The sequence below is a fragment of the Xiphophorus maculatus genome, chromosome 6 (assembly GCF_002775205.1).
Source record: "Xiphophorus maculatus strain JP 163 A chromosome 6, X_maculatus-5.0-male, whole genome shotgun sequence".
Taxonomy (NCBI): Eukaryota; Metazoa; Chordata; class Actinopteri; order Cyprinodontiformes; family Poeciliidae; genus Xiphophorus; species Xiphophorus maculatus.
In genome coordinates this window covers 25,962,376-25,987,838 of record NC_036448.1, presented here as the reverse complement: position 1 = coordinate 25,987,838, position 25,463 = coordinate 25,962,376, and the positions used below count along the sequence as shown (strand labels likewise).

At 39.1% G+C, this 25,463-nt stretch overlaps 3 protein-coding genes across 3 annotated transcripts in view; 1 reads left to right on the top strand and 2 right to left on the bottom strand.

The window, feature by feature from the left end:
- LOC102225079 (neuropilin-1a-like) overlaps nt 1-25,187 on the top strand; it is an 82,970-nt gene extending 57,783 nt beyond the window's left edge. Inside the window, exons 10-18 of the mRNA XM_023335050.1 lie at nt 1,194-1,349; nt 2,008-2,152; nt 4,930-5,115; nt 6,040-6,078; nt 10,019-10,156; nt 12,224-12,528; nt 13,877-13,973; nt 14,065-14,109; nt 20,934-25,187. Coding sequence (XP_023190818.1) covers nt 1,194-1,349; nt 2,008-2,152; nt 4,930-5,115; nt 6,040-6,078; nt 10,019-10,156; nt 12,224-12,528; nt 13,877-13,973; nt 14,065-14,109; nt 20,934-21,211 — 1,389 coding nt within the window. The 3' untranslated portion in view covers nt 21,212-25,187. The remainder of the gene's footprint in view (nt 1-1,193; nt 1,350-2,007; nt 2,153-4,929; nt 5,116-6,039; nt 6,079-10,018; nt 10,157-12,223; nt 12,529-13,876; nt 13,974-14,064; nt 14,110-20,933) is intronic.
- On the bottom strand, nt 14,940-17,365 carry LOC111608825 (tripartite motif-containing protein 16-like). Its single transcript, XM_023335051.1, has one exon. It carries the CDS (start codon nt 17,123-17,125, stop codon nt 15,389-15,391), a length of 1,737 nt encoding a protein of 578 aa, XP_023190819.1. The 5' UTR covers nt 17,126-17,365; the 3' UTR covers nt 14,940-15,388.
- LOC111608826 (tripartite motif-containing protein 16-like) lies at nt 18,397-20,463 on the bottom strand. The gene has a single exon (XM_023335052.1). It carries the CDS (start codon nt 20,384-20,386, stop codon nt 18,737-18,739), a length of 1,650 nt encoding a protein of 549 aa, XP_023190820.1. The 5' UTR covers nt 20,387-20,463; the 3' UTR covers nt 18,397-18,736.
- Nucleotides 25,188-25,463: the final 276 nt, after the last annotated feature.

Below are 25,463 nucleotides of genomic sequence, written 5' to 3'. Positions count from 1 at the left end.
GGCAATAAGTTTGTTTTTGATGTCTGGAAAAGGAACAGTTAAAAAAGAAAACTCAATTATTAAATCAGAATCGACAAGGCATTGCCCGGTTACCTAGCAACCCCAATGGAACCCACACCGTTGCCTAGCAACCCAAGCGAAACTCCAGTTACTTTATTATTAATTGAATAATGAAGTGACTGTATTTGCTTTACTGGCTTCTGGAAGAGATAAATGTTTTTTCTTGTTGGCTGCAGCGAACAACATGTTGAATGTGCAACATTCTCCCAGAGCTGTGTGGCGTCATTTTATGTGTAAACCTTTTTTTTATTTGCAGATTTTTGGCACCTTTTTGGAAGTATGGCATTAGAAAAGGTTGAAGGAAATGACAATGTTTGAAATGACTTCCTCAATTTTGTAAAAATGTTTTGTAATAATCTTATTCATGTCATGAACTACATGATGGAAACGTTAATCTTTTTTATGCTCCTTTTCACCAAATAAGTCGTGTATTTGATTATAAGTATATATGGTTGGTTGGTATTTTATTGTCATTTAAACTTGGAAATATGTAGGTGCTACTTTTATAGATGTTTTTTTCTCATGGTAAAATGTCTGAGATAAATTCATAAATTCAATGCAACAGTTTGAGGTCTTTTTTATCTTTTCGGATAAAGAGTTTAAAACACTAAAGAAGAGATGGAAACACAATTACTGAATAATTTCTGATGTATCCAACTTTCTTCTTCTGCTTCTGGGTCTGACTCGGGGTTAAAGATAACCCTAACCCTGACCCACTTTCACATGTATAAAGTTTAAATGTTGAGTTTGGGGTGTGGCCAGCAGCAGCGTTTTTGCATAAAAGTGACAGAAGCCCTAAAACAGCAAATTCTGGAAAAAAAAACCCCCAAAATTAACAGAAAAGAGGAGGAGAGATCACATTTTTGTTAAAAAAAAGTCATTAATATGTTTTATTTATCCCAAAGACCAATGCTAACCTGTTCAAGGAAGCATAATTAGTTACTTTTAAGATATTTTTGGATGCATTTCTAAAACAACAAAAGAAAATCTAAATGTGTGTGAATTAAAGTGACTCCTCTTCAGTAGCTCCCACATTAGAAGTGACCAACAGTCACTGCGGTCTGGGTCAGGTTGTATTTTACATGCATATAATCCTATGATAGTGTGTAATCATTACATTTCCTTCCTTGCAGGTGGATCTGGGCCAGGACAAGATACTGAGCGGTGTGGTGATCCAGGGAGGAAAACACCACGACCGCAACGTTTACATGAAGAGGTTCAAGGTCGGCCACAGCCTGGACGGTGAAAACTGGACGGTCGTTAAGGAGGAGAACACCACCAGGCCGAAGGTTAGCTCGCTCACGCTGATTTAAAACACAACTGTTCTGATTGCAGCTGGCGCTCAGCGTGTCAGCTGCTGCTTCTGGGTAAAAGAGGAAAGCTTAGAGCGATGGGGAAGAATTGTTGCTGAAGCAAAAGACGAAACATGAAACGCCGTACAAGATGGTTCTGGATGCAAGCGGCGCCATCTTGGAGCAGGTCTGAGAACAGCGGCTGCTCATCGACATGAGAGGGAGTGAACGGTTTGGACTTTAGATTCAGTTTCTGGCTGGGCTTAAAGGTTTTCAGGACAACTTCAGCCAGTACACGACAATGGGGCAACTGGAGAAATGTAAACAGGAAATACTCTGGGAATCCATCTGTTTCTGAGGAAACGGATGGATGGATGGATGGATGGATGGATGGATGGATGGATGGATGGATGGATGGATGGATGGATGGATGGATGGATGGATGGTTGGTTGCTTAGAATGATGATTGGATTGACAGTTGGATGAATAGATGGATGGGTTGGTTGGTTGATTGGTTGGATGGATGATGGATTGATGGATGGTTGGTTGTCGCCTTTACTCTAAGGAATGATGAACGACTGATTGCCTGTAGAACCTGATGTAGAACCTGATCTGCTATAGAACCTGACCTGGTCCTGGTTCTGTGTTTCTCTAGATCTTCATTGGGAACCAGAACCATGAAACCCCGGAGATGAGGTCACTCGGCCCGCTTCTGACCCGGTTCATCCGGATTTACCCAGAGAGAGCGACAGCAGAGGGTATCGGCCTCCGACTGGAGCTGCTGGGCTGCGAACAGGAAGGTCAGTCTGAGTCATCCAACCATAGGAACATCCAACCAACCATCTCAACATCCATCCAACCATCTGAACATCCAACCAACCATCTGAACATCCATCCAACCATCTGAACATCCAACCAACCATCTGAACATCCAACCAACCATCTCAACATCCATCCAACCATCTGAACATCCAACCAACCATCTGAACATCCAACCAACCATCTCAACATCCATCCAACCATCTGAACATCCAACCAACCATCTCAACATCCATCCAACCATCTGAACATCCAACCAACTGAACATCCATCCAACCATATGAACATCCAACCAACTGAACATCCATCCAACCATATGAACATCCATCCAACCATCTGAGCATCCAACCAACTGAACATCCAACCAACCAACCATCCATCCATCCATACATCTGAACATCCATCCAACCAACTGAACATCCAACCAACCATATGAACAACCAACCAACCAACCATCCATCCATCCAACTATCTGAACATCCATCCAACCGTCTGAACATCCATCCATCCATCCATGCATCCATCCATCCATCCATCCATCCATCCATCCATCCATCCATCCATCCAAAAACCTACTAAAGTTTCTGCTGTCTGTCAGTCTCGCTGCTAAAGTAATGCTAACACTAATACTAACTGTGAAGGTAATATTGTATTTACTCATAATTAACTAGAATATTCTTTTTTCATTTTGGATAACTTTGCATGAACTTGCTGTTGGTATTTGTTTTACTGGCTCCTTCGAGGTTTGAGCTGAGCGGTTTTGTCTCTGCGCTGCTGCTGCTCCAGTTGTTCGGAGCTGCAGGGACAACGGGAGGGAAGGCAGGGCGCGACCTCTCACAGGAGGAGAGCAGGGAACAGATGAAGGCAGGAAGTGGAGGATCTGGTTGCCCTGCAGGGAGACTGATAAGAAGCAGCCAGAAGCAGATGAGATATGTTTTATATGCGGGTGAAAGAGAGCAGAACAGCAGAAAGAGGATAAGAAATCAGTCTGAGTTGGAAAAAACTCTTCCAAGCTGTTAAAAAACGAAAACTCTTTGGAACTAAAATCTAAAATGTGAGAGCGCTCGCTCGCGTTTCTGTTTTCACCGAAAACACAAGAAGAACTCGCGGAGCAGAAGGAAGCTTAACGAGCTTCGTGATGCGCCTGCAGATTGGTTGAAAGTTAAATCATCCTCGCTGCTGTGAGAACAAACCTCCATCCATCCCACTCAGGATGTCACAAACACGCTTTAATTACGTCTCGACCATCTGGGATCCGGGGCCTGTTGTTGTTGTCGTTGTTGTTCAAGCTTGGTTGATTTTATTACCATAAAACATGGATTTTATTTGCAAAAGAAGAGAAAACTTACTTGAGTTCGGGAAAACTTTGTAATTTTCTGAACCATTCTGGGTCAATTTAACTAACTCTGAACATCTTCAGAGGACATTTTCTTTTTATTTTAAATTTGGCAAAAATTATTACTGGCTTTGGTTTTCTTGCAATGGAAAATATTAGATATATCACAAACTATTATAATAAGTAGAACCAAATCAATCCAGAGACTTTTACTGATAAGTTTTCTGCACCCAAATCAGCTTTTATTTAATTTGTTAAACTCACTTAAATATAGGAACCGCTCGGGAAAGAAAGTGACAGAAATTGTTTTTATTGAGAATCAATTTGTTCAACTCAGCCTGAAAGAATTTGAATACTAGATATCTTTCTTATAATCTAGAAAATTTGCAAAATCTTAGTTATCCCAGTATTGGGTCTAACATCTCTTTCCTACAAAGAAAATAAAAATCTGACTTTTTAATTTTTTTTTATTATTTTGATGGCCCGGAAGTACTTTGACCTGATGATTTTGACATGACATGTTACCTTCTAGAACTTACCCAATACTTTACCAGAACTTGCTGCATACATTCTGCATCTTACGTGTTCTTGAGCTCATATATCACATTTTTAACCCTAAACGGTTTGCAGGAACTTACATTCTAGAGCATAGATGTAAATTTGTAATTTAGAGGTACCTAAAAATCACCGCTAACTAATGAGCTAACCCTAAAGCACTAACTATAAACATTAGCTCCGCTAATGCTAAAGCGCCAACTTCAACCATGTTCCCTTCCATGTGTCAACAACACCTTATATTGCCATCAATATTAAAAATACATTAAGATACAAATAAACAAATAATTTTTTTAATAAGAAAATAAATATTTTATTGTCTAAAATGCAATAATGTAGCTTATCTTTAGTGAACGCTTGCAGAAGATGCATCTGCAGCTAAAAAACTGACATTTACATATGAAAACTTCAGTTTTTCCTGCTTTACTTAACATCAGTACAGCATACGGCTAATCTGCTGGTTATTCTTTTATTCATCAACTAATAATTGAATGGCCAATAAGAAGCAGCCAAAGATGCTTAAAAGGAGTTTGTATGTAATTTGAACCAGGTGAATCTAAAATTGCCACATACATACAAAGTTTTTTTTATCTTTAGTGTAAAATGTGTATATTTTGTATATATACTCCGTATACTTCAGTTAGAGATTAATCGATTACTAAATTATTTGATTCATAATCGATTAATTGCGGTTAATTGTATCAGCTCTAGTTTACGGTTTACTTTCTAAATCTTACAGGAAAAAGAAAACACATTTGTGAAAGTTTTTGTCAACCTGATCCTCCTTAACGGCTAAATTGTGAGTTCAGCGCTTCACATTTTAGTCTTTTGTACAAAATATTAAATTTTTTTTATTTGTTTTTCCAGAGAAAACCACGACAGGGCCTCCCAGCAGCACCGCGCCGTCCACCACGCTGCCCATGACCACGTTCGGTGGCACCACCGCAGCGCCGACCACTCTTCCCACCAGCATGTCGTGTCCGGAGTGCCTGGAATGGGAGCAGGACTCCGACGAGGAAACGGAGACCACTCTGGTCTACGACGAACGTTTTGGTAAGATGACACAGAGAAATAAACATGGGTGGTCAGAGGAAACATGGGACACATTCATGCAATTTTAGAAACGTAACCAACTGAAACGAATCAGTGGAATGGAGTATTAATAATATTAATATTCATTTATATACCTAATGTTTAAAAGAGCGATACTACATTAGTTTTTTAGTACTTTTAGCATTTGTACTTTATTTTTTATTATTATTACTGTCTTTATTTTCATTTTTTAGCTGAATTTTATTTAATTTTATGTTATTTTATTTTCTATCCTGAGTGTTGGTTGGGGGTTGGGGATGTTCAATGTTTGTTTAAATCTATGTTTTCTATTTTTCATATTTGAAAAAGTTCAGTAATTATAATTTTTAAAAAAAAAACGTTCCCTTTTAGAGCTGCTCCTTTAAATAGTTGCAGATTTTTATTTCTCTCTAATAACTTAAATAATTAATTGAATAATTAATTGAGCTTTTTGTTCTGTTTGATAACTACGATGAATTGGAATGTATGAATGATTTAATTTGTTTTTAAGTGCGTTTAGACGACATTTGTTGTGAATTGGCGCTAGATAAATAATGTATATGTTATTATATAAATAAATAACTATAAAATCAAGCTCTCACTTTGACTTAAATGTTTCCTTTAAGCCTCAAATTATGAAGGAAAGCCTGCAGCTTATATATTTTTGAACAGCATATTGAGCAACACATATTTCAGTTGAAAAAATGTATTTTGGGCTAAATTATTAATTTAACTATCAGATTATTCTGACCATTAAGTATTAGAGGCTTTTATTAGAAAACTGAATTATTATGTTTGGTTTTTTTGTTAAGACACAAGTATTTTGTGTTTGTGTTGACGTGTGTGGTTGGGACGTGCCTTTCTGACCTTTGACCTAACCCTAACTGTCCCATCTGTGTGTAACAGGAGTCGTCATGACCCCCAACCCCAAGGTTGACATTCCAGGTGAGGATATTCTCCAGAACGTCCCCCATGTTTACAAAGTCTGTCCTATAAAATCTGTCACATCGAAGGTCGAGTTACATCATTTTTTAACGAAAGCTAAAAATATATATATATTAAATGACGAAATCTGCTCAAAGTTTATGATTTTCAAAGGTTTGCAAAATTAATTTAATCACTAAACATGTTTAGATTTATTTGTCTTATATTATAAGTTTGTTGATTAAGGAAATGCTTCATATGAGAGATGTTGGAGTAGGGGATATGAAGGATGTTAGAGCTGGTTTGAACTTCCTCTTCCTTCCTCTTCTCTCTCTGCTCTTTGCTCATAGTTCAAGTTATATTTAACTATTGTAGATGCTAATCAGCTGTTGTAAAAACACCCTGTTGCCATGGCTACGTATTCTAGAAACAGTTCAAAGATAAAAAAAAAATACAAAATAAAGATGGAGCAAATATCCTTCCAGCTGCACAGCATCCCAAACCATTGGGAAACATTTGTCCAAAAATGATTGTTAATCCAAAAAATTCTGAACAAAAGTCAACAAAACAACAAATCAGAGCTAATCTAACAAAGGAAGAAAAACTGGCAGAGTGAAAATGTTAATAAACTGCAGAAATACGTACATTTAACCACGGTAGAACCTTGTAAAAGTTCTCATCTCCCTTGAATTCACCACATTTTGTGGCCTAAACTGAAAGAATTTAGTGGAAAAAGTTAAGTTATAAAAGCCGGACTGGGGGAAAAGACAAACAGAAAGAAAAAAGGGGAAAGTTGTAATAAAAGAGAAGAATGAAGGGAGGATTTCTCCTGGAGAGAAAGAATAAAAGCCTCCTGGGTCTCAATTAGCCGAGCTGAAGCATCACACGAAGGCAGTTTGGGGTCTGCCAGTGCAGCTCCACAGTCGTCTCTGCATCCTATTAGCCTGTAAAAAAAAAACATGTCCAATTCACACAGACTTCTGAATGCATCTGAATGCTGCGGTTAAGCTGCTGGCGCCTCTCCACTGCCAGAGCAGCAACGGACAGAGATTTCTCCCGTCCCTCTGACCCCAAACGTATGCATGAACCCAACATGATCCCAGTCAGTTGTCACTCTTTTTATTTGGGGAATCTTCCTAAAGGTGGTGCTTTGTTTCTCTGGTAGCGACACACTTTAGATTACCGTTTACTTTTCATAACTTAGAAACTTTAGGGAGTAGAAAATGTCAAGTCAAGGTTATTTGTAAAGCACATTTCAACAACAAGGAAATTTTGCGCCTGCGCACAACGCTGGACGGCAAAAAGGCTTTTTTTTTTTTTTATTTACCAGCTGCGCTGCCGCTGTCAAACGTTTATGTTGACAAAATGAAACCTGAAACATGTAGGTATTATTAATTCAGTGCAGTTCGCCACCACAAAACAGAAAATAATCCAGAAAACCGCATATTTCTCACTCCCTGTGTCACTTACGCTACACACAGACTGGTTGCCATAGCAACAGACAACAACGCCACTTTTTGAAACAGGATTCAACAACTGAATTGAACATTAAGAACAGAACACCCAGTTATGTTTTTAGGCTTGGTGTTTATTTTGAGATTATTAATAAGTGATTGCTGTGGTAGACTAGCTACCGCTGCTATTAGCTAATCTAACTCTGCGGCGTTAGATTAGCACCCCAGACCAACCCTCTCCAAAATAACTTTATTTCAGACAAGAAGCCAACAGGGGCAAATATAACACAAGACAGTGGAGAAACATAAATACAACATCTAAGGGAATTTTAGAACATGTAAATTAAAATCTCAAAATTAAATTGCTGCTCAAGGTGTTACATATTTAGAATGATCACAGTTGCTATAGTAACGGTTGCCTGGGCGATGATGGGTAGGTTAGAGCATGGCAGTAGAAAACCAATGTTAATAAAAAACATAAGACTGAAGCATCTCCATATCCTCAATGTTACATTGTGACTAAAAAGAACTGAACACATTATATCAAGGTTGCAGTCTTTCACAGGCAGATGTAATTTGAATTGAAGTTAGCGCTTTAGCATTAGCTCCACTAAATTTGACGATGGTGCAGCACTTTAGCGTTAGCAGAACTATTATTTGTGCTTTAGGGTTAGCGCAAGTAAGTTTTTAGTTAGCAGATTAACTAATAAATCTACAAACTATGGAGTTTGTAGATTTATTTTATGTATGGCTACCATTTTACCCCAGAGAACATTTATATTTTAGATTAGCAATGAACTAGCAACCAAGTCAAATTCAGTTTTCAAACCGTCCAGCAGTTAGTCGAGACATTACATGAAGCTTGAAAGACACAGGATTCCTCATAGACACATAAAACAGCAAAACCTGATCAATTTGGAGGTTTTCAACCTGTTTCAAATATGGCGGCATCTTGCAACACCCGTCGCTGGTTGGAGCGTTTCTTCTGGAGAATAAATACACACAACTGAGTACATGTGTTTTTAATAGAGATGCCACAAAATCCTGAGAGAATTAAACGAGTTGGTAAACACAGCGTGAGATTGGAGTATTCAACTTTATAAAGTTACTATATGATGCTTGGCTCCAGGAAGCTTCTAGTAATCCCTGCCTTGGCTTCCTGTAAGGTTTTACTGGAGCAGATGGGGGAGCTTTGCTTGAGAGAGGAAGCTCATTAGTTAATAAAATACTTGGGATTCAGCTGAAGGATAATCAACTCCTTAAGGTTTTCTATCAGAGCTGTTCTTTATGACGATCACTTGGTGTTTCCTCAAAGCTTTGGTGCATTTTAAATGTTTGAAAACCAACAAAAAGAAAGTGAAGTTCAACAACAAAACTGTTCATTTTCTCTTTATCAGAGATTATATTAAAGGTACGCAATAAGCAATAAATCAGGGGTTTTCAAAGTGTGGCCCAGGGGCTTTTTGTGGCTCTTGGGCTAATTTTGTGCGGGCCAAAACTGAAATGTAAACATGATACAAATTTGACCAATAGATGCAATTTGTACCTATTTAATTTGCAACCAGGGTAAAAATGGTTACCAACATAATTGTCTTACATAGGAAAATGTAAAGTATGACATAAAGTGTGTACTTATAACTAAGTTTTAACAAAAGGTAAAGCCAAGTTTATCCAGAGACTTTTACTGAAAAGTCAACGGCTAAATATATCAAGCGTTTTGAAAGAAAGCGACCCAAATCCTGTTCGTATTACTGAAAATAAATTTATTCAATCAAGCCCAAAAGAAATTTAAAACTAGATGTCTTTCTTCTAATACTGCAAACCTGAAAAAATAAAGTAGTAGTAAGTTGTACATTTCAGCAAAAAACTCAGAAAATTCTGAAATTGATCACAACATTTCTGAGTTTTTAGAGGAAGTTTAGTTTGTTTTTTCTATCTACTAGGACCCTAATAGACCGAATCCTTTCAACTTTAGATCTACAATAAACATCCAGCTACTTTACTTGCTTGATTTTAGGTTGTTTTCTTTGGACCACAACTTCTTTTGTGTCGACAATTTTGGCCAACATGGCAAAAAGTTGGACTATATTGCAAAAAATCTATTAATTATATGATAAGTTAAAACAAGCTCAATTATTTCCATTTATTTACCAAAAACTCAATGATAAAAGTTTTCAGTCTGGCCTTTTTTGAAGAACAATTTTGTTTACAGAGACGTTGCAATTTATTTTATTTGTTGTTTTTGTGCTTATTTATTTTGGATATTTAAAATGTCTTCCAGTTTCAGTGTTAAATGCTCATTAGAATTTAAAGTTTATTGTCTTTGAGAATGGGTTCTTCCATTATTATGCCATTAAAAATGGTCTCAAAACAACAATGTTATCATTTTTTGCAATAACTTCTATCATCCAGCAAATTTATGACAGGCCTGAGTAATCAGGTCAATGTTTAGATTCAAACGTTGGCTGTAATTTTTTTTGTTCTGAAAAAGTTGTTTTGTCTTCCAGCTTACGTTTGGTTTGCCTGTAACTTCGACTTCTCGTCGTTGTGCGGTTGGACCAAGGACAGCGGCTCAGGAGCCGAGTGGTTCATCCAGAGCAGCGAGGCTCCGGCTGTCCACAGAGGCCCGACGCTCGACCACACAGGTAGGCCACACATAAATAATAATAATAAAGTTTATTCCAGGATGAAACAAGCCTTGGGACTCTGCTGAGCAAAGCATGTTCATAAAATCTTTAAATAACACATTTCATTCCCAATGCAGGAGGAAAACAACAGCATTACTTTTCTGTCTTCACATAAAAGCAGCTCTGGTCAGGAGTTACACTCAAATATAGTAATAATTTTAGGTTTTTAATGATTTATTTGAACCATTTTTTTTGCGGTGAAATGATTAACTATTCACATTCAATTAAATCTTTAAAACTTCTCATTGGTGGTGTGATCATAGTAGAATGTTGGTGTAAAAATTACGTTTTCAAAGTAATCAATTGACCAATAATCAACGCGAGCAATACGAGAGTTACTTTCCAGAATACAAAGTTTACTTTCTGGAACACAAAGCTTACGCTTTGAAACTTTAAGATTATTTTCTGACATATGGAAACCATATGGAACAATCCCAGAGTTTACAGGGTGTTTTCTCAGAACCTACAGAGTACTTCTGTATGACTTACGCGTTACTTTCTAGAACTTAAATCAAACTTTTCTTCAACTATCGGTTTTCTGAAACGTGTAGATTACTTTCTGGGATCTACATGATACTATCCCAGAGCTTGTTTTCCCAGGACTTACAGAGTACTTTTGTGTAACTAACTCACAGGTTACTTTCCAGAACTTAATGTGTCACTTTCTATAACTTAACAATACTTTTCTGAAACTGTCTTCTGAAATAGAGGTTGCTTTCCATAACTTAGAGATTACGTCTCCAGAACTTACAGTGTGTTTTCATTGGTTCTACATCAGCAGTTTTCCTTTCCAGAACTTTCTTTCTTGAATATGAGTTTTCCTGCAGTAAAGGTTGCAGGTTTATTTCCTGAACTTTTTGTTTCTCACGACCAACAACGTACTTAACTGTAGCGAACAGGTTACCTTTTGAGAATTTAAAGGCTACCTTCTCATAGAGCTAAGCAATAAATCGTTGACATTATATATACGTGATCAATATCAACAGATAATATGTTCACTGAACTCCGATCCAGAACCGCACATCATTCTGGGAGATGTAGGTCTAGGAAAGGCTTTAGCCGCTCAACATCTCACAGCTAGCTAAGCTGGGTTGGTGGCATCAACTAACTCTTTCATTCTTTGGTTACCTAGCAACAACCTATTGAGTAACTTGTGCAGCAGCAGTTTAAGGTTTTGCTAACGTCCCTCACAAATGCTTAAAAATAAAAAACGACGGTGTGGAATGAAAACTATCTATAAAATGGGAAATGTTTTACCTTTTAATATGTAAATAGTTTAGGCTTTATGTGTAATTTTAGTCATGTGTGGATTAAAAATCTGTCCTGGTTAAAATCAGTTGAAGTTATTTATGATAATATAGTGATCATAAATTACACATGACGACAATAACTTCCACAATAAGAGATTTTCCTATAAAATCTTCCTTCCTGTCTCTTTAAAGCAGCTTTAAGAAATCCAGAGGTTTATAACTCTTGATAATAAGCAGGATGTTGAATAGAGCGAACCTTCAGAAGTTTGCAGCATTTAAACATTTCTCTAAGCGATGGAACAACCTTGAAGTGTTCGACTTTTTTTCTGAAAAACGTCTCAACAGAGAAATCCATCAGCATGCTTCACCTCTCTGGCCTTCTTCTCCATTGGATGGATTTGATGGATGTTTGCGTGGAGGCGACAGCAGCGCCAAAATGAATGATTTCTCCTTGATTCTTTGACTTAACCAGATCACAAGTAAAAAAATGAGCTCTTTGTGACGGCAGGGCTGACTTTCTCCTGATACCCGATCCTTTGTTTTCCCTGAAAAACCTTGTGAAGTCCTTGATGTCTTCGGAGTGTTTGAGGCAGATATTCGGAAAGTGAAAAGACTCTTTGACCAGAACACCCTTGAGAGCTGTGTGGGCTTTTTATAAAGCACCTCTTTCTCACTGAGAAATATGAAAGAAAAAAAACTTGCATGTTTCATTCATGGAGCCTTTTCTGAAGCTCATCTCTGTCTGCCATGGTTGGTGTTTTGCTGCCCCCTGCAGGCGCTTCAGGGAACTTCATCTACATGCAGCTGACAGACACAATCACACCCAGTAAGCCTGGAGAGGAGCAGAGCGGGGAGGAGAAGGTGGCCCGGCTGGTCAGTTTATCCATCACCACGCCGGACGCAAGCCTCTGCATGTCCTTCTGGTACCAGATGGCTGGCGAGCGTGGAGGGTCGCTGCACATCAGCTATCGCCACGACGACGATGACGAAGTCCAGGTCCTGTGGACAAATAGCGGTCATCAGGGCAGCAGATGGAGGGAAGGCCGTGTCGTACTTCCTCAAACAAGACTCTCCTATCAAGTAAGGAGCGTCTGTAACAGCTGAGAAAAATTCAAAATGGCGGGTTTGTGTTGACGGTAACAAAAAGAGGCTCAGCCAGAGACGTTTCTGCCAGTTACAACATTATTAACTTATGGATGGACTGACATTTGAATCAGAAACAAGCATGACATCCAGGGTTTCCTCTACACTGCAAAAAACAAACTCTTATCTCATGTTTCTGATTTAGTTTATAGTGCAAATATCTTGGTACACTTGAGAAAAGACCAAACTAACTCAAAAGTAACTTTTCAGCAAAAAATATGAGTTTGTGTTAAGTGACTAATTCCTAAATATTGATGAAAATGTACTAGTTATAAGAGAAATTAGCTACCATTGGAGGAAGTAATTTTAACTTACAATATGTGAAAAATATCTTGTTTCTTTGACATTTCACTTACTTTTTCAACCAATATTAAGGAATTATTATTATAAAACAAGCTCCTATGTCTTGCTGAAAAGTTTCTTGTAAGTTAGTTTTGTTTTAATTCACATATATTACAATATTTGCACTAGAAACTAGACCAAAAACACTTGATAAGATTTTGTGTTTTGGCAGTGTACATGTAATTGATCACGAAAATAAAAGTGAATAAAACTTCACGCCTTCAGAGTGAAGTTTGTTTTTTTAAAATATATGTTAAAACAATGTAAAGCATATGATGCTGTAACCCTTCTATGTTTGTCTCATTTATATTTTTTGAATTTATTCTAACAAAAGAAAAAATCAAGTTTTTGGATATCATCAGTCCAGCAGCTTCTGGCCTTACTCAGTAAATAAAATACAATAAATAACCTTAATATAAAGTAGAGAGTAATGGTTCATGGTTCTGATCCTAATGATTATAATAATATGTATCACAGTTACAGGACAGCAACAGAAAAAGGGGGAGGAGCTGACAGTTACCGGTTGCTACGGTAACCACCAACTGCCAAGAGCAGAAATTCTATAGCAATAAATGTCAGGAGAAAATAACTTTTTAACTGAACAAAATGAATCTGAAGAATACAGAAAGCAATTTTGACCAACTTTACATCTATAATATTAAAATAAAACCCTGCTATATATTTGTGTGTACATGTATAGATAATCAACCGATTAAAGAAATATTTTGTGAAGCTTTTTGGGTGTTAGTTCTACTGTGATTTGATGAATAACAGTTGAAAGAGCTGAAACCCAGGAAAAAAATGACATCTTTAATGTGAATTTAAAACGTCCACATCCCAAATGCAATAAACAGCCAAAGTGACTCTTTAAATAGGCCATTAGACACCATTTAAGAAGCTTGTTTACTTGTTGTTTGAGCTTCCTGTTTGCTGCTGTTTCCAGGTGTTGGTGGAGGGAATCGGAAACAGACGCACCACAGGCCACATAGCGGTGGACGACATCCAAATCATGGACGGGCTCAACATTCAGGACTGCAAGGGTTTGCATTTATAATAAGTTATCAATATTAAGGTGAAATAAACCTTCAGGAAGTGAATTAACTTGTTCTTAATTCTTGTTTTTGTCTCCAGATCCAGAAGCTCCAACATCTCCACCCACAAAGATCTTAATGCTACGTAAGTGATGCGTATTTTACATCCTGCTAATGTTTATTTTGACACATTTGTTAGTAAAATATATTCTTTTTAACCAAGAACGTCTTTGCAGAGTCTCAGCAAACGTTTATATATATAATATTTTTCATTGTAATGACCTTGTGTACGCTCCTGTTCAATAGACAGGATTGGGCCAAAGTTTTGAGTCATTTCTTATTTCTTTCCATATTCCTTTGATCAATAGGTCTCCATGTTTTCTGCCAAAGTTTTAAGATTTTCCTTTAGTGATTCTATCTAATCAATGATTCTTCCATCCAACCATTCATCCATTTTTCCGTCCCTCCATCAATTCATCCATTCTTCTTACTATCCATCCAGAACAACCAACCAATCTCCCAAGTCTTCTATTCTTCCATTCATCAATCTAACCGCTAGTTAATGCCACCAATTTATTCAGATTTCCATCCAACAACAAAATCAACCATTCAATGATTGGTCCAAATGATTGGTCCATCCATCTAACTATCCATTTGTATATCTTCTTATCCATCCATCCATCAACCAACCAACCAGTCGTCTCTCATCCATCCATACATTCATGCAGTCATACATCCAATCATCCATCCCGGCATAAACTGGCACAACTTTCCAGGATGGGAACTTGATCTTAAAGATAAATGTAATCAATTTTAACTCAGGTCCGATTGTTGCTGTATACGTTAGATGTGGATCTTTTCTTCTCCAGCATCACCTGAGACCTGCTGAAGGAAATGTTTCTGCACTTTAGACGATAAGACTTGTAAAAAAAAACTTGTAAATATTAAGAAAAATAAGTCAAAATGTCTCTGTAATCAAGTTGTTTTATTGAAGAAAGCCAAAGAGACACAACAGCAGAAATTTATTTTACTGATATTGATATAAAGATTTATAAGAAAACAGCATTAGTTCTAAGATTATGGTAGTTTCACTTTCTTCTTTGAATTACGATAAAGGAACCAACATGAAGTAAGTTCAGTTCATTTCAATCTCAACTGATTTAAACAACAACAACATCCTAATAGCTCAACAGAAATATTACAGAAAAACTACTAGATCCCAGAAGCATTTACATTTTCTTGTGGAGAAATACTTATGTCATATTAGAATAAAAGAAAATGTCAGCAGTGGTTTCCTTTATGGCTCCTTGACTGAGAGAAATACATTTAAACCCAAAAAATCAGAAACAAAACTGTAGAACAGAATAATCAACCCTAATGAACAATCAGAATAATGAACCCTAATCAACAATCAGAGAGAAAATCTAGTTGGGTTTACAGAACTCTGCAGAACATCCAGTTTTATAAACATAAAGTCCAGCCAGCAGCGGTTCAGTGAATGTGGTCTGGATTCTGTGGATCAGAGTCATGGTTTCAGAGATGCTGTAGAAGGACAGAATACCTGCTCTGTGATCCAGGTACACTCCCGCTCTGGAGGAAACTGGACCTGAGATGGAGGTCCAGATGTTGTTGTGACCAAATTTAGAATCATGACAATTTAATGCCCACGATTTGCCATTATCTCCAATTAAACATTCCTTTCCTATTCCTACTCTGCTGATATTCTTGTATGCGACTCCTATGATAGTTGGTCCTCCACTCCACTCCACCTCCCAGTAACAACGCCCAGTCAGACTCTCTCTACTCAGAACCTGATAATAATGAGTGAATCTGTCTGGATGTCTAGGATAAGACTGAGATTGACCCATCAATACCACCTTCCTGTTCCCTTCTGATAGTGCCAGCTGTGTTTGTGCTGTGTTTGGATCCAGAGTGATTTCACAAAAATATTTTAAGAATCCAGCTCTGCTCTTTGGTTCTGGTTCTGACAGTAGAACATCCACCTTAGTGACCATCAGTGAGATGTTTGTCCATGAGTCTCTCAGGACGTCCTGTAGTTTCTCTCTGAGCTCTGACACAGCTGCTGCCACGTCCTCAAAGTGTCTCAGAGGACGGATGTTGATGCTGGATGAGTGTGTAGACTCACTGAGTGCTGACAGTGAGGGGTAGTTGAGGAGAAACTGGTTGTGATCCTCTGTGTGTGAGAGCTGCTCCAGCTCAGCGTCTTTCCTCTTCAGCTCAGTGATCTCCTGCTCCAGCTTCTCCTGAACATCTTTGACTCGACTCACTTCAGTTTCCTGCTGGGATCTGATCTGCTGCTTCACATCAGATCTTCTTTTCCGGAGGAGACGGATCAGCTTGGTGATGATGGTTTCAGTGTCCTCCACTGTTTTATCAGCAGAGTGATTGATGGCCTCCACCTCCTGTTGAAGCAGCTTCACATCTTTCTCTCTGTCCTGGATTCTCTGCTGGATGTTTCCTCGTCTCTCCTCCAGCTCTCTCTGCCTCTCAGCTATTTCTGCTGCAGCTGACACTGTGTCGTGACCTTTATGTTGCTCCACAGAGCAGAGATAACAGATACACTTCTGATCGGTGCGACAGAAGATATCAGTCACCTTACCATGCTTAGAGCAGATGTTCTCCTGGAGGTTCTTGGACGGCTCCACCAGCTTGTGTTTCTTTAAAGGAGCAAGATCATAATGAGGCTGAAGGTGTTTCTCACAGTAAGAGGCCAGACAGACTAAACAGGACTTGATGGCTTTCAGTTTTCTCTCAGTGCAGAAATCACATCCTACATCTTCATGTCCAGCATAGCGGTGATCAGCAGGAGCAGCTTGGAGTCCAGTCTTCTTCATCTGTTCCACTAAAGCTGCTAGCATGGTGTTCTTCTTTAGCGCAGGCCTCGGTGTGAATGTCTCCCTGCACTGTGGACAACTGTGAATTCCTTTCTCATCCTCTTCATCCCAGTGGGTTTTGATACAGTTCATACAGTAGTTGTGTCCACAGGCAATAGCCACCGGATCCTTCAGTAGATCCAGACAGATCGAACAGAAAAAAGTTTCTCTATCCAACTGAACTGCCTGCTGCTCCATTTCTGCTCTCAGTCTCAAAGACTGTATGAGTTTTATTTCCTGAAAACAGAAACATGTTTGAGCTCTCATCTATGACTCACTGGCTGCAGCCAATCAGCTTTCACCTTCTGCTGCTGGTTCCTCAAAGCTTTAAGGCATGTTTGAACAGGAAGATGGGAGGAGTGTGAGCCTGAGGGAGAGTCTGGAGAATGATTAATCAAATGAATGATATGAGAAGAATCAGGTTGTCCTGTAATGAACAATATCTACAATGTTAGTGCAGACGTTTTCCAAAATACATCGTACAAATAATATTAATGAGCAATGTAGAGTAGCAACTTTAATACAAATTAAGGAAATAATGCAACACTAAGAGAGATAATGTCATTATTATGAATTTTTAAATTGTTACGACATTCTTTAAGAAAGATTAAGATGTCAACTCCAGGAATTGATTAAATCTGATATATTATAAGTGTACCTAGGGAACATTAAAAGTTAATCTTATTGGATTTTTCTTTTCTTATATCTTTAGATATAAACTTTTAAACTACTTAGCATAATTAATTTAGCGTATTGTACTGTTTGATAACTACGATCAGTTGGAATATGCAGGAGTGACTGAATTTAAATTAGTTATTTTTGTAAAGTTCCTTGGTGATTTGTTGTGAATTGGTGCAATATAAACAAACAAGCTGAATTGAATTGAAATTGAGTTGTACAATAAAGTATGGGAATGTGGAACATTACATAACAGTTGGAAACAGGCTGTAGTGACACCAGTACCAGAACCTGGGAAATATTGCAACGTGGACAACATGGTGCGTCTGTTTTTTCCCTTTTCAAATTTTCATTCATTTTCATTATTCCTCTTTTTAACCAGGTAAACCCCGTTGAGATCTAGATCTCATTTTCAAGAGGGACCTGGGTAACTTGTGGGAGTTTTAGTCAGCAGATACCAGAGTGAGACGCACAAACAGAATGGATCGTTTTGTATCAAAGCCGAACCAAACTGAACCTTTGGGTCAGAATCCCAAAACGGTTCTGAGCGGGCCTATAACCCGCCCACTGGGAAATGTCCTGGTGCCCCTCATTGCCATCCATCCGTCCGTCCGTCCGTCCATCCATCCATCCATCCAATATGTAAAACTGTTGCTGTATACGTTAGATCTTGGTCTGATCTTCTCCACCATCACCTGAGACTTTCTGAAGAAAATGTTTCTGCACTTTAGGCGACAAATCTCACAATTTATTGTAAAAATGAAGAAAAACAAATAAAAAATTCTTTGTAATTAAGTTGTTTTATTGAAGAAAACAAAACATTTATTTGTCTTATCTACATATAAAGATGTATAAGAAAACTAGCATCAGTTCTGAGTCGATGGTAGTTTCACTTTTTTCATTGATTCACAATAAAAAAAACAGAAGTAAGTTCACTTAAATTTCAACTGATTTAAGCGAGAACAACAACATTGAAATACATCAATAGAAATATGAAACCAAACTGACTGGAGCCCAGAGAAGTTTAGATGTTCATGTGGAGAAATATTTCTGTCATGTAAGAATAAAAGAAAACGCTGCTGATGTTTTCTTTTATGGCTCCTGGAACACAGAAATCTACATTTAAACCAGAAAGATAAAGAACATAACAGCAGAATGAACCCTAATCAAGAATCAGAGATGAGAGAGACTCTAGTTGGGTTAACAGAACTCTGCAGAACCTCCACCGTTATAAACATTAAGTCCAGCCAGCAGCGGTTCAGTGAATCTGGTCTGGACTCTGTGGAGGAGAGTCATGGTTTCAGAGACGCTGTAGAAGGACAGAATACCTGCTCTGTGATCCAGGTACACTCCCACTCTGGAGGAAACTGGACCTGAGATGAAGGTCCAGATTGTGTTGTGACCAAAACTAGAACCATTACAATTTAAAGCCCAAGATTTGTCATTATTTCCAAAGAAACATTCATTCCCTCTTCCTTCTCTGCAGATATTCTTATATGTAACTGCTACGTTTACTAACCCGCTGTACTCCACCTCCCAGTAACAACGTCCAGTCAGACTCTCTCTGCTCAGAACCTGATGCCAATGAGTGAATCTGTCTGGATGTCTAGGATAAGACTGAGATTGACCCATCAGTCTCACCTTCCTGTTCCCCTCTGATAATTTCAGCCGCGTTTGTGCTGTGTTTGGATCCAGTGTGATTTCACATGAATATTTTAAGAATGCAGCTCTGCTCTTTGGTTCTGGTTCTGACAGTAGAACATCCACCTTAGTGACCATCAGTGAGATGTTTGTCCATGAGTCTCTCAGGACGTCCTGTAGTTTCTCTCTGAGCTCTGACACAGCTGCTGTCACGTCCTCAAAGTGTCTCAGAGGACGGATGTTGATGCTGGATGAGTGTGTAGACTCACTGAGTGCTGGCAGTGAGGGGTAGTTGAGGAGAAACTGGTTGTGATCCTCTGTGTGTGAGAGCTGCTCCAGCTCAGCGTCTTTCCTCTTCAGCTCAGTGATCTCCTGCTCCAGCTTCTCCTGAACATCTTTGACTCGACTCACTTCAGTTTCCTGCTGGGATCTGATTTGCTGCTTCACATCAGATCTTCTTTTCCGGAGGAGACGGATCAGCTTGGTGATGATGGTTTCAGTGTCCTCCACTGTTTTATCAGCAGAGTGATTGATGGCCTCCACCTCCTGTTGAAGCAGCTTCACATCTTTCTCTCTGTCCTGGATTCTCTGCTGGATGTTTCCTCGTCTCTCCTCCAGCTCTCTCTGCCTCTCAGCTATTTCTGCTGCAGCTGACACTGTGTCGTGACCTTTATGTTGCTCCACAGAGCAGAGATAACAGATACACTTCTGATCAGTGCGACAGAAGATATCAGTCACCTTACCATGCTTAGAGCAGATGTTCTCCTGGAGGTTCTTGGACGGCTCCACCAGCTTGTGTTTCTTAAATGTGTCTGAATCATAATGAGGCTGAAGGTGTTTCTCACAGTAAGAGGCCAGACAGACTAAACAGGACTTGATGGCTTTCAGTTTTCTCTCAGTGCAGAAATCACATCCTACATCTTCATGTCCAGCATAGCGGTGATCAGCAGGAGCAGCTTGGAGTCCAGTCTTCTTCATCTGTTCCACTAAAGCTGCTAGCATGGTGTTCTTCTTTAGCGCAGGCCTCGGTGTGAATGTCTCCCTGCACTGTGGACAACTGTGGATTCCTTTCTCATCCTCTTCATCCCAGTGGGTTTTGATACAGTTCATGCAGTAGTTGTGTCCACAGGCAATAGCCACCGGATCCTTCAGTAGATCCAGACAGATCGAACAGCATAAAGTTTGTTGAGCCAGATGATTGTGCTCCATTCTGGCTCTCAGTCACAGTAGCTGTGTGAGTTTACTGAAAACAGCAACCGGTTTGAGCTCTGATCTGTGATTCACACCTCAGTGCAGAGGCTTCAGCTAATCAGGTTTCACCTTCAGCCGCTGGTTCCTCCCAGCTTCAAGGCATGTTTGAACAGGAAAGTCAGCCTGAGGGAGAGGCTGGAAGAAGATTAAGCAAATGAATGAAATTAGAAAGAGCCAGTTTGTCCTGTAATAAAGAAAAAGCAACCATATTAGTGCAGACATTGTTGGTGTAGAAGAACCGGTTCTCAAAATGTTGGTCAATGTTTCTTTTATAATGTTTTAAAAGCAACTCTAGACAGATGGGTTTTTAGTCTTGATTTCAAGGATTCGGTGTTTCAGCTGTTTTGTAATTTTCTGGAAGTTTGTTCCAGATATGTGGTGCATAGAAGCTGAATTCTGCTTCTCCATGTAACCAGTTAATACCCATCTCAGTTAAATACTTAGTTAGTTGAAAATATTTCCTGATCTCAACCATCTAATTTGAACGTCTTCTTGTCCCTTGCAGCCATGGACTCCCTCTCTCAGGAAACGGGTGAACTCGGCAGGCCGGGCAACATGCTGAAGACGATAGACCCCATCCTCATCACCATCATCGCCATGTCGGCTCTGGGCGTCTTCCTGGGCGCCATCTGCGGCGTCGTGCTGTACTGCGCTTGCTCGCAGGGCAGCATGACCGACAGGAACTTATCCGCTCTGGAGAACTATAACTTTGAGCTGGTGGACGGCGTCAAGCTAAAGAAGGACAAGATAAACGGACAGACAAACAACTACTCAGAGGCGTGAGCCCGAAGGCGCAGGGGCCGGAGCTTTGGCAGCTCCACTAGCGGACACGTTACAAGCAGCCAATCACGGGGCTGACACCACTAATGGGACGGCAGGGTGGGCTAACAGTGAGCCGATTTCATTTTTATTTCTCAGGAGCGTTGGTGGAAGGGACTCACCTGTAGGGGGCACTGTGTATAAAGAACATGTACAGCAAAAAAGAAGAAAACTAAGGATTCTCTTTGTTTTTCGGCGTGCTTTGTTGATTTCACGTAATCACATGCTGGTGTTGAGACCAATTCAGACGAAAGTATCGTTAGTGAACTTTTGCAGAAAGATTTAATGTTTCTGTTTGTTGTTTTTCTCGTCTTTTCGTTCAAATGTTTTGAAGAATGAGCAAAGCTAGCTTAACGCGAGTGGAAGTGTGTGTGGACGTCTCATTCATATACATCTGCATCTGAGGTGTGTCTGACTATACAAACCGTGTGTGTGTGTGTGATCTTGACGCAGGACCACTGACCTGCTCCGACAGTGCCTTTTTTTTCCTGTTTTTCTGTTGCCTTGTTTTCTGCTGGTTGTTTTCCCATCGGCTGGCATTCTTTCCAGGGTTCCTATACAAACTACAGGGAACGGTTTCCAGACTGTGTCTGTAAAGCAGCATCTTTTTATTGCTGTAATTTTACCATAAAACAGCATCTGGTTACCCTGGCATTCACTCAGCTGTTGAGTTCCAGGTTTATATTCGCAGAACTGAAGAAAACTATGAAAATTCCCAATATGGTAAATGTGTAGGAGCCCTGAATGCCTCATATTCATGGCACATGACACATCCAACGTATTGTACATAGGTTTTAATATATATTTGAGCGCCCTTTTCTATAGAGGAAGACGCCAGTGCTGCAGTATCCTTTCTGTTTCAAATCACACCAGTCGCTGAAGGATGTTTACCATCCCTGGTGATTCAGAGGAGAAAACGCACCAATGAAAGGGAATTTATGTCTTAACAGGGTAAAAACACACAACCTCAGCAGCTACAGTGACAGAAAGTCAAAGGGGTTTCATTGATTACACTTGGATCTGGCTGGACACGTTGTTAAACTGCCTCCAAGTATTCATCTTGTGAGAATGTAATGTTGAGGTACCAGAATACAAACTACAGGGACCTGTATGTAACAACATGGCCGCCGCAATGCAGGCTAGCTGCAGAACCTCTGGTGATAGGCTTGAAGACCTAATAGGAGGCAATGAAACAACACATTAGAGTTAACATTCTTTTCAGAAAGGTAAATAACTTTGATTTATAGTCTTAATTTGTAGTACAGATGCTGAATTTTAACTAGTTTCCATTGTTTTCTGGGAAATTGTTGTTGTTTTAGACTTTCCTGCTGCCCATTTTTACCTTCACAAAGTTGATTGGGTTGTCCAGTCCATTTGTGTTTCATGGATCAAAAGAGCGCTTAAATATGTCCCTTTGATGAATCTTGTTGGAATACAGAATGCCAGGTTTGCTTTTTATGGGCGGCCCAGTCCTTTAAATCCAAAACAAGAGCTTTTGCTTGCATTGTTGGCATTACAACTGCCTCTGGCCACAGATCCTGTTGTCTGTGCAGTTTTCTGTTTTATGGTTCGCCATATTCAAGAGAACGTTTCCACCACCAGTTGGACTCTCACTGGATTAAAGCCAAATGTCTGACATGGTGACATGGTGATGTCTCGTGCTTGAATTTTAACCAATTCCCATTGATTTCTTGGAAATAGTGTTTTTTGTTCCAACAGTAGAGCGACTTCAAATTGATTGTCAAACATTGTCTCTGGGTTAGCGTTTCCTCCTGGCCATCTTTACTCCTTTCCAAAGTAGATTGGGTTGTTGAGTACATTTGATCCCTGACCCTCACCGTACCGTTCCATTGTCCTATGGACCTACAACTGAAGGGAACCCAGGAATGGGTACAGGTCGACTGTATGGGCCACTTTTACAATGGAATCAGACATAAAATATCAAACCAAGCCACACCGACTCGCCCCATATCTCTCAGTAGAAACGAGGAAAAGGTCTATTAAGAAGAGTAGGTTACCTGGTTTGGGAACATCTGGGTCTCAAGAGACCGTTTCCACTGCCAGTTGGACTCTTACTGGACAGGCGGGGTTAAATCGTATCGTCCTACTAGTAGGACAACAAATGTCTCGTGCCTGTCAGAAGCAGTGATGCTTTTCTGTCCCCCAATCAGTGGACTGTGTTGCCTGATGCCAGTATCGCCAACCTAACTGTAACGTACCATTGTCCTACGGACCTACAACTGCAGGCAGCCCAGGAATAGTCCAGTATGAGTCGGTTCTATTTTTACAATGTAAACAGACAAAATGGTGTACCAATCTACACCGATGTGTGCCATTCTGCTCAGTGGAAACAAGGCAGAGGCTCATTATGGAGAGAAGGTTATCTGCTGTGGGGACCTCTGGGTCTCATCTTTGCGTTTTTGCAGATGATATGATGCTATTAGCATCATTAAGCCATTAGTCTTTACATTAAGAAGAGTCTACTATTCAGAGCCTGAGGCTTTGCTTCTCATTGTTTTTCTGCATTGGGCCTTAAGCAGAGCAGTTCAAGTATCTTGATGGTTACATTGTCCAAGGAGGCTAATGCCTACAAATAAGCAGCTGGATAGAAACTTCTATAATGCAAATAAAGTGTTTCCATTGCAGTTTTGTGAAATACACCAATTCAGATACTGCTGAAAACCCAATTTCTTTTTTCAAAATTAGCGTGTTCCTATTAAGCAAATTTATTTTAGTAATTGCATGATCAGTGGGAACTCAGCTACTAGAGGCACCAAAAATCCCTTCAAGCCTGGAAAAGCATTGGGATTCAGAATCACCTGGAGGATGAATTTCTGTGTTTTTGTTTCTTCAGTGACTTAATTTCAGATGATTTTGGAAAAGTTTGGGGGACATCTGTTCCTTTCCTCCATTTTTACCACCTTTTGACACAGTTCTTCTTCATTACAGGGATAATTTTTCTTAATTTTTGATATGACAGATGATCATTTTTGAAGATTTAGGGAAGATCCACTCCTTGTGAGAAAAGTTGATCATTTCCTTCTCCAAAGAACAGATATGAACATTTCCATTTAGTTGGAAAAGAAAATCCTGAATGTGTTTTAGTTTTATCTCAGCTGAGCAAATAATTTCATTTTGTTTAAGCCTTTTTTTTTTACTTTAGTGGATTCATATCTTTCTAAACCAACATAGGGAATGTTGCTTTACAATTGAAAGAAAACTCTGGGAGAAAAACTGTTTCAACAGCTTGTTTATGTTCATGAGCAGATATAAATGATAAATACACATCATCATTTGAAACTTTTGGGAGAAACAGATGCGTAAAGTCTTTTCTCCTTTTCTATAGGAATCTCTGATGTTTCAGCTTGACTCTTCTAAAGAAAAAGGATGCTGCAGCACTCGTCCAGAAAACAAATGTTGCACTGATATATTTAAAAAAGAAAAAATCTATGTGTTTATGATGTTGATTTATGAAAAGAGAGGAGGAAAGACGGAGAGGACAGTGTTATTGTTGCTTCTTTTTAACATGGTTTTAGACAGCCATGGTATAATTCTGAATTGTACAATTTACAGAGATGTTTTTCATTCTCGAAAAAGCTTATATACGAGTAACGATTTTATTTACTTGGTATAATATCACCTTGTGTTTTTTGTACCGTCACTGATGTACGTGCCATTGTTTTCTTCTGTTTTTCTTTGGATGACAAGAGAAAGCGTTTTATTTTCTGTACCGTTTCTGTAGTTTTCTTGTCTAAAAAAAACAAAGAAAAACAAGGAAGTAAAAAGAATCAGAAAGCTGTGAGGCCTTATGTGACTTAAAGTATTGTTTGTACTTTGACTTTCTGCTCCGCACCCGACTCATCCATCTCTGTTGTTTCGGACTCTCATCATTGACTATTACATTCCAAAGAATTGGGTCAAATAAATGTTTTAAATAAAACTTGCTCTGGTCTGTTTTATTTTTTAAATTTTACCCAAAAATGTAATTTCTGGAACTACCCATCCTTTCACTAACTACCAAACACTATATAGTAAAAATGTGTTAGCTTACGCTAGCATAATTTAGCTCATGTTGTTTTTACAGTGTTTTTTGTTTTAACCCTCCAGGGGATCTTTTGTGGCTCTAATGTCCCTTATATGAAAGTAGGCTGACAGGAAATGGGGAAAGACATGCGGCAAATATCGTCGGGTCCGGGAATCGAACCCGCGACAAGGA

Bases quoted from the DNA above. Each gene is read 5' to 3' on its own strand.
- LOC111608826 (XM_023335052.1), bottom strand. From the start codon at position 20,386: ATGGAGCACAATCATCTGGCTCAACAAACTTTATGCTGTTCGATCTGT.
- LOC111608825 (XM_023335051.1), bottom strand. From the start codon at position 17,125: ATGAGAGCTCAAACATGTTTCTGTTTTCAGGAAATAAAACTCATACAG.